This window comes from Tarenaya hassleriana, unplaced genomic scaffold, assembly GCF_000463585.1.
Source record: "Tarenaya hassleriana unplaced genomic scaffold, ASM46358v1 Cleome49, whole genome shotgun sequence".
In the NCBI taxonomy this organism is placed as follows: Eukaryota; Viridiplantae; Streptophyta; class Magnoliopsida; order Brassicales; family Cleomaceae; genus Tarenaya; species Tarenaya hassleriana.
The window spans coordinates 266,650-274,379 of NW_010967605.1; the positions used below are offsets into that span (position 1 = coordinate 266,650).

Below are 7,730 nucleotides of genomic sequence, written 5' to 3' on the forward strand. Positions count from 1 at the left end.
CTAACCAATACTGAGTTTCCAGGCAAGGGGTGGATTTCAAGCTTCCTTTGCTTGCCCCAAAGAAAATTTAAAACACCGGTAATCTTTGCAAATTTCGGCTTCACGCCATAAAAAGAGCAGACCACATAATCTTGGTGAATCCGAGCTCCTTCTATCAAGACAGATTCAGGTACTATGATACGCGGCTTACCAGACGGAGAGGCGATAGGTTCACCGACCTTTCTCAACTGACCAAATGAGCTTTGAAATCTCGCAGCCCAAGATATTGGAGCTTGGGTCGGATTTGGCAGAATCGACCCAGCTGATTTCGTATCCAACTCAACCTGAACAGTAACTGGAGAGACCAAGGATTGAGTTTCGGCAGTATCGAACTGACCGGATACAACCGCAGAAGCATACGAGCTAGTGGTGCTCGAATGAGACAGTTCGAATAACTCATTTTTCATTTCGGTACGGTTCCAAAATCCACCCCTTTGCACAAATCTACGACATACATGAATCAATTATAACTGATGGATAAAAGATGAGGGAGCAAAGAGTCGAATCTAAAACTTCTCACAATGAATGAAAGGCGAAATTCTTACCAAGGCTTTTCTCTATCACGACCTTGATTAGTTAAACGTATAAAGTTCATGATAATTGGCTATCATCGGAACTAAATTTCCCGACAGATTTAGAACATCAGAGCTATGTCGGCCAAGTACAATTCTAGTACAGAGGACAAAGCCGATAATTAACTAATTATATCGTAAATTATATCGTACTAAAGCTATAATTGACTATTTAATTAAGTAATTAACCAATTAGAGAATAAAAGGAGACAGAAAAGGCACGTGGGGTTGGGACCTGGGGGGCCAGACAAAGACTCAATCCATCTCTCATTCTTAGCCCCTTCATGATTACTTCGAAAAAATTATCGGATTCAGTTGGATATAATTATTTAAATGTACCTAATTAATTAGAAAAAAATAAAGAAATATCTTTAAAATAAAAATTTTAATCAAATTGTATTCAAAATGAATGTATTTAAAATATATCCAACACAAACAAAACTGAGTGAATTTAGTTTTCTCTCTCTTTTTTTCCTTCTATTATCTCTATCACTGTCAATCTCTTCATCGTATTTTGTACTTTGTATTTCTCTTTAAAGTATCATTAATTGGCTTTTTATTATTATTATTATTATTATTATGCACCACAATTGAATTTTGCAAACCCCGCAATTTCAAGCCCAAAATCCAACATCATATGCGCACGGAAAAAGTTTGAAAGATTAGCTAATGCAAAATTTCCTTTCTTTGTCATTATACAATAGCTACCCAATAAATTCGAATAAGGAATATCTTCATCCTGATATTATGTAACAAAGGAGGTAAATAAATATGAAATTGCAATAATTTAACTGAAAAATTGCAAGAAAAAAATTGACGATTGTTATTATTTTAAAAAATAAATAAATAGGATTTTTGCCACAAAACAAATATGAAAAATTAGGATTCGCCACGTAGTTGATCATGTCTGGAATTTGATTATTCCGGAGATCAATGATCTCAATAGATTCTTTAAAAAAATGCGAAATTTGAATTTGTTCGAACAAAAAGGAAACTTTTTTCAATGAAAAGGAAACTTTTATCGGTTTATGAGGATAAAATTGTAAAAAGCATTCCTAATCTTAGTCTATTTTAATATTTTAATTTTATATAATTTTAGATTAATTACGAAAAGGAAATTACGGATCATAGAAAAGGAAAATGCGAGAACAAATACACAAATATTTCCAAATTCCTGATGGAAACGAAAATCTGCCAATGAGTAATTCCTTTAAATAGTAACATCCGGACCACCTCATAAACCCTAAACCCTTTCAAGAGTGAAACCTCTCCCATCTCCTTTTGAGTTCATCGTCTCCTCCTCTCCTGAAGATCGTTTCGCTCGAATTCCTTAAGAACCCTAGATTGCTTTTCCCCTGTTCTTACAAACCCAGAAGCCAAAATCCGAAATTATACCCTAAAGGATCACGCTTTTCTTCTGATTCTCCTTCGAGAATGTGCACCAGGACTTCGAATTCCGTCAATGTTGAGGCCGAATTCTGCCCTGAAGCAATCGAGAAGTGGCTTGCGATACTGCGGGATGGAATCAAGAAGGACGAGGGTTATCTCCGGTCGGAATTCTCGCTGAAGGCGAAGAAGCATTTATCGGCGCTCGGTTGGAAATTCCACTACGTTATGAAAGAGAAGAGGCGAGAGTTGCGGTATGTGTCTCCAGAGGGAAAGTGCTTTTACTCTCTCGCGACCGCTTGCGTGGAAATCGCTCGAGAGAATGCGCCAAAGCCTCGAAATCTTGCGCTACAAGAAACATCTGGCGGTAGAGAATCATTACCTAAATCGAAGAAAAGGAAAAGGAAAGGACAGAGACCGAAGGTCCGGTCTAATTCGAAGAGAAGGAAGAGGGAAGTGCAGGGAACCGAGGATTGCTTCAATGGCGATGAGTTGTCTGTTGGTGGTGGAACTCCAGAAGAGGAAACTCGGACAAGGGAAGAGGAGATCGAGAATGAGGTCAAGCCCGGAATGGGGAAGTCGCTCAAAAAGGTTCTGGAACTGAAGGAAGGGCAGAAGCCTCAGAGATCATCGACGAGGGTTCAGTCCCGTTCCCATGATGCCACGGATGATATGAACGTAGACACTTGCTCTATCTGCCACTGGGGTGGTGAGTTGGTTCTCTGTGATGGCTGCCCATCAGCTTTCCACTACGGTTGCATTGGTTTGAAGGGTCTTCCCGAGGGAAATTTCTGGTTCTGCCCTTCTTGCTGCTGCGGAATTTGCGGATCCAGGGAAAGCACACGCGATAGCCTTGTGACTTGCGAGCAATGCCAAACCAAATTCCATTTCGGGTGCGGGAAACAGGACCTAGAAGTCTCGTGCAAAGGCCTGTTCTGCAATACTCAGTGCCAAAACGTGTACTCTGCCGTCGAGAATCTCTTGGGGAAGAAGATTCCTGTTAAAGGCGGAGATCTGGTCTGGAGATTGATAAGAGGTCCAGCCGAGGAGGAATACTACGACGTCAAACTGATCTCCAAGCTCCATCGCTGCGTCAAGCTACTGCACGAATGCTTCGAGCCTCTGAAAGATCCATTTACGGGCAGAGACCTCGTCCAAGACATGATCTTTGGGGGAGAATCCATGCGGGCAAGAATAAACTCCCACCGTTTTTACACCGTCGTTCTCTTAAAGAAGAAGAAGATCGTTACAGTAGCGACGGTGAGAGTACACAAGGACACAGCCGAAATCCCGTACGTGGCGACAGCTCTCAAGTACAGGAAACATGGGATGTGTCGGACTATGATGACGGAGCTGGAGAAGCAGATGTCGATGGTCGGAGTCCGGAGACTGGTTCTTCCCGCCATGACAGATGTGTTGAAAACTTGGACAGAACGGTTCGGGTTTTCGGTAATGGAAGAGACAGAGAGATCGAATCTTCAGAAACACAGTTTTCTTGATTTCTACGGTACCGTGATGTGCCATAAGTTCCTCATGAGAAGACCGAATTCATCTGAATCGAACCTGACAGAGGAAGAACAGAGAGTGTGATTGAATCAGATCCGGTTAAAAGGGTAAATGTTTTTTTTTTTTTTTGTGATTGGAAATTTACCGGTTTAATATGTAAAGGTGGTATTTTTATGTTGGATTTAGTGTAAAGTTGTTATTGGAAGACAATTGTTTTCTTGTGTTATAAGCAAAAGCCACATGCGTTATTGGGGTCGGTCCAATTCAATACTGCAAGGGGTCTGTCTCATATTATATAGTTTATTTACCGTTAGAAATTTACTGCATATTTTTTAACAATTTTTTAATATTTGGATTAGAAATTGTTTGCTCATCAAGACCATCCAAACCATTATGAGTATTTTGCTTTGCAAGTGATAAACACATTTGTTTACTTTGATATAATGATTGATCTTAGTCCTTAGATATTGACCACAATATTTATAAAAAAGGTATTTTACAATAGCCACTTTTTTTTTTTTTTTTACCAAAGAGTATGTATAATATTAGATGAATTTGATCGAGATTAAGTCGTAGCACTAATTTCGTTTGAATCCTTCCTTAGCAATAATGTTTTAGCTAATCCGAATACAAGATTATTCGGATCAATGAATGCACATATTTTCATAATGAAAAAAATAAATAAAGATATAGCATTTATAAAATGAAAATACGGTGAGATGTTGTAAGATGGATAAAAATAATTAAAGGAGGCTGTAAAAAAGCTGTAGGATTCACTGATGTTGTCAGTAATTTTCTCGGCCACTCGTGGAAGACGACAATCCAAACCCATGCCTTGTATTTTGTTCATGTTGTTGTTTGTCACTCCTAATAATTATTATAATTTTTTTTTTATCTAAACAATGATTAAGTTGTATTTTGTTCTCCCCACTCGTAGCTATTTTTTATTTTAAAAAATATATCAGTTGAAATTTATATTACATTCATTGTTCATTTTGTTCTTTCGATTTCTATTAACAAAATTATTTAAAAAGATCATTATCATTCAGTGAATTTTATATTTGATTATGTTACAATTATTTCAATCTTTAAAAATTACATGTAATTCATTTTTAAACAAACAAGATTCATATATAATAATATTTTCTTTATTAAATTTGATTTAGTTAAAAACTGAAATATTTCATCTACAAAGTTCATCGGCCTTTTTGTCTTCCCATTACATCAGGGTGACGTCATACTTTTTAATTTTTCGAAATTATATTTTGTTTGTCTTTAGGCTCAAACAAAAAAGTTTATAGAGAATTAATCAAAATTAGGAGTTGATGTTTAGTTCACAATCGGTTCGAATGTAAATCGAATTATACCAAATCGAATCGAATAATATTCAGTTTTAATTTGATACAATTTATGTTGAACCGATTTGAATCGGATTCAATAAATATAGAACTGAATTTGATAAATACTGAATAAAATCCCAAATCATCAAGTTTTATGTACGAAAATCAATGTGTGAATATCACTTCTCCATTTTTGTATGGTATTTATATAAAACACTGTAACCAAACCAAATCTATTAACATTCAATTGTTTGTAGTTTGGTACAATTTTTATATAACTGAATAAACCCAATTAATATAGAAACTGATATCAGAAATGTCCATCCCTAATCAAAATATATGTGGAAAACTATTTATTGGTTGATATTTAGATTTAAACTAAATAATTAGATTAATTGAAAAATATGAATATTTGAGTTGTTGATTGGGCTTCAATTTCAACAAAGCAACTCTTTTAAAAACGTGTCCAAATTAATTACTTTAAAAAAAAAATCATAAACAGAGAAACTAAAGAGATAAAAGCTCCAAGGAATCTAGCCGAGGATTCAGGAGGAGATCGGAGGGCATTACTGTCAGGGGTAGTTTCGGAATAATAGAAAATATGCACGACAAATGAAAAAACAAGAATGGAAAATTAGTGGGGTCCACAAAAGATTTCAAATTAAAGAAGAAATCCCCCAGAGTGGCAGCTGGCCTTCTGCTGCCTCTTCAGAACACATTCACATGAACACAACGCAGACACTGCGAGAGAGAGAGGCGAGTGACAAGAACCCTACATCGATTTCAGATCTCTCGGCTTAATCGAGAAAGTTTTATCGTGGGCTTTGCTTTTTCTGTCTTCTTTTTGCTTGCAGAACCTTGGAGATCTTTTCTGTGGAGCTCCTTTCATGGCTTCTCAATCGCGTTTTCGGGATCGATGAGTGTAATAAAGCCCTTTCTATGATTCATCTTCGTTCGCTTCGCCATTTTTATTCTGGGTTTCTCTCTCTCTCTCTCTCTCTCTCTCTCTCTCATTTGATAGCTCGTTCTGTCTTCGGGGTGTATTGAATTTGCTTCCTCTTTCTTAAGATTAATGGCAGCGAAAATTTCTGGTCAGGTGTCTGCCATGCTTATTGGGTCAGTTTTCTGACAGATTTTCCCCCATTGTGATATTGTACGCCATGGGTAGTTCCAATCCAAATCAACCGAGAACACGAGATTCTTCTCTGATGAATTGTTGTCTTTGATCTGGAAGGTTGTGAATTAGCGAAGAGTTGATCAGTTCGTCTACCGTTCAACGATTCCGAGGAGGAGAATGTTGTGTGCTTGTTCCGGCGAACAATTCCGGTTGGAGGAGCCGCCACAGTCGCCGGATTCTCTGGCCACAAGAGATTTCTCGGCGAGGGGGCTTTCCTCCAGAACCGGAAATGGCGACTGGGACTCCAAACTGGAAGAGATTCAGGTCGATGAAGCTGAATCCACTCTGAAGGAGGCTCTCTCACTGTCCTCCAGAACCGGAAATGGCGACTGGGACTCCAAACTGGAAGAGATTCAGGTCGATGAAGCTGAATCCACTCTGAAGGAGGCTCTCTCACTGAACTACGAGGTGGGTTTTCCTTCATTTCCATCAAAATTTTCCCGGAAAACCATCACAATAGTCTCACTGATTTCCCCTTCTGAATCTTCCTGCAATTTTCTTGTGACGTAGGAAGCTAGGGCTTTGCTTGGTAGGCTTGAATACCAGAGAGGGAACTTCGATGCAGCTCTTCAGGTGTTCCAAGGGATTGACATTAGGGCATTGACTCCGAGAATGATCAAAGCCATCAAGGAGCGAACTCGGCCCCGCAAACCACGTTCCAGAATCGACATCGTGCCACCGAGCGTAATGTCGATGCATTCAGTAAGCTTGCTTCTCGAAGCAATCTTCCTCAAATCGAGATCACTCGAGGAACTCGGGTCCTACAGAGGTAATATATCAGATGTGAAATCTCTCCTCCTGCACAAGCCCGTTGTTGCAATCTCGTGGAATGAGCCATGAGACATAGTTAAAGGTTGTTCTGTTGTGTCTTGTGTTTTTTTTTTGCCAGAGGCTGCTGTGGAATGTAAGATAATTTTTGACACAGTTGAATCAGCATTTCCAAAGGGTATGCCCGGCGGAATCAGCCAAGTCTGTAAACTGCAGGATGTGTTCCATAAGGCCCTTGAATTGCTTCCATGTCTATGGACAAAAGCCGGGCATCTCCATGAAACTATAGCTTCATATCGTCGAGCTTTAGTCAAGCCATGGAATTTAGATCCTCAGAAACTAGCCGCCACACAGAAAGCTCTGGCTTCTGTTCTACTGTATGGAGGTGTTGAGGCAAGCTCTAAGGACAACACACAGGAAGCTATACTGTTGCTGCTAATCCTCGTGAAAAAGGCGGTGGTAGGAGAAATAGAATGGGATCCAGAACTCATGGATCATCTGAGTTTCGCCCTTTCGGTAACCGGGCAGTTTGAGTTGCTGGCTAACTATGTGGAGCAGATACTTCCAGGTGTATACACACGGGGAGAGAGATGGTACTTCCTCTCTCTCTGTTATAGTGCTGCAGGAGACAATGAAGCAGCCATAAACTTGTTGAAGAAAGCTTCAGGTCCTTCTGAAGCACGGCAAGCACCACAAGCTTCTTCCTTATTGCTTGGAGCAAAGTTGTGCTCTGAAGATACGAAAAACTCGAGGGACGGTATAGATTTTGCTCATAGGCTGCTAGATTTGGCGAATAACCAGAGCGAACATCTTCTGGGTCGAGCTCACAGGTTCCTTGGTGCCTGCTATGGAAATGCGGCTAGAATTTCCATGTCAGACTCTGAAAGAGTTTTCTTTCAGAAGAAATTTCTGCAATCTCTAAACCGTGCAGCTAAGAATGCC

General features: G+C 39.3%; 2 protein-coding genes across 9 annotated transcripts in view; both read left to right on the top strand.

Annotated features, from left to right (window-relative positions):
- The first annotated feature begins 2,045 nt into the window (after positions 1–2,045).
- On the top strand, positions 2,046–3,587 carry LOC104825817 (increased DNA methylation 1). The gene has a single exon (XM_010558209.1). The coding sequence runs from the start codon at positions 2,046–2,048 to the stop codon at positions 3,585–3,587; it is 1,542 nt and encodes a 513-aa protein (XP_010556511.1).
- Positions 3,588–5,446: 1,859 nt separating this feature from the next.
- Positions 5,447–7,730, top strand: part of LOC104825779 (tetratricopeptide repeat protein 7A) — a 3,699-nt gene continuing 1,415 nt past the window's right edge. Inside the window, exons 1-6 of one of the 8 annotated variants that reach the window (XM_010558153.1) lie at positions 5,447–5,820; positions 5,912–5,959; positions 6,078–6,314; positions 6,408–6,428; positions 6,531–6,789; positions 6,910–7,710. In XM_010558153.1, coding sequence (XP_010556455.1) covers positions 6,138–6,314; positions 6,408–6,428; positions 6,531–6,789; positions 6,910–7,710 — 1,258 coding nt within the window. In that variant the 5' untranslated portion in view covers positions 5,447–5,820; positions 5,912–5,959; positions 6,078–6,137. Of the gene's footprint in view, positions 6,315–6,377; positions 6,429–6,530; positions 6,790–6,909; positions 7,711–7,730 lie in introns of all 8 variants that reach the window. The other 7 variants (XM_010558156.2, XM_010558155.1, XM_010558158.2 and 4 more) reach the window with 7 other exon arrangements.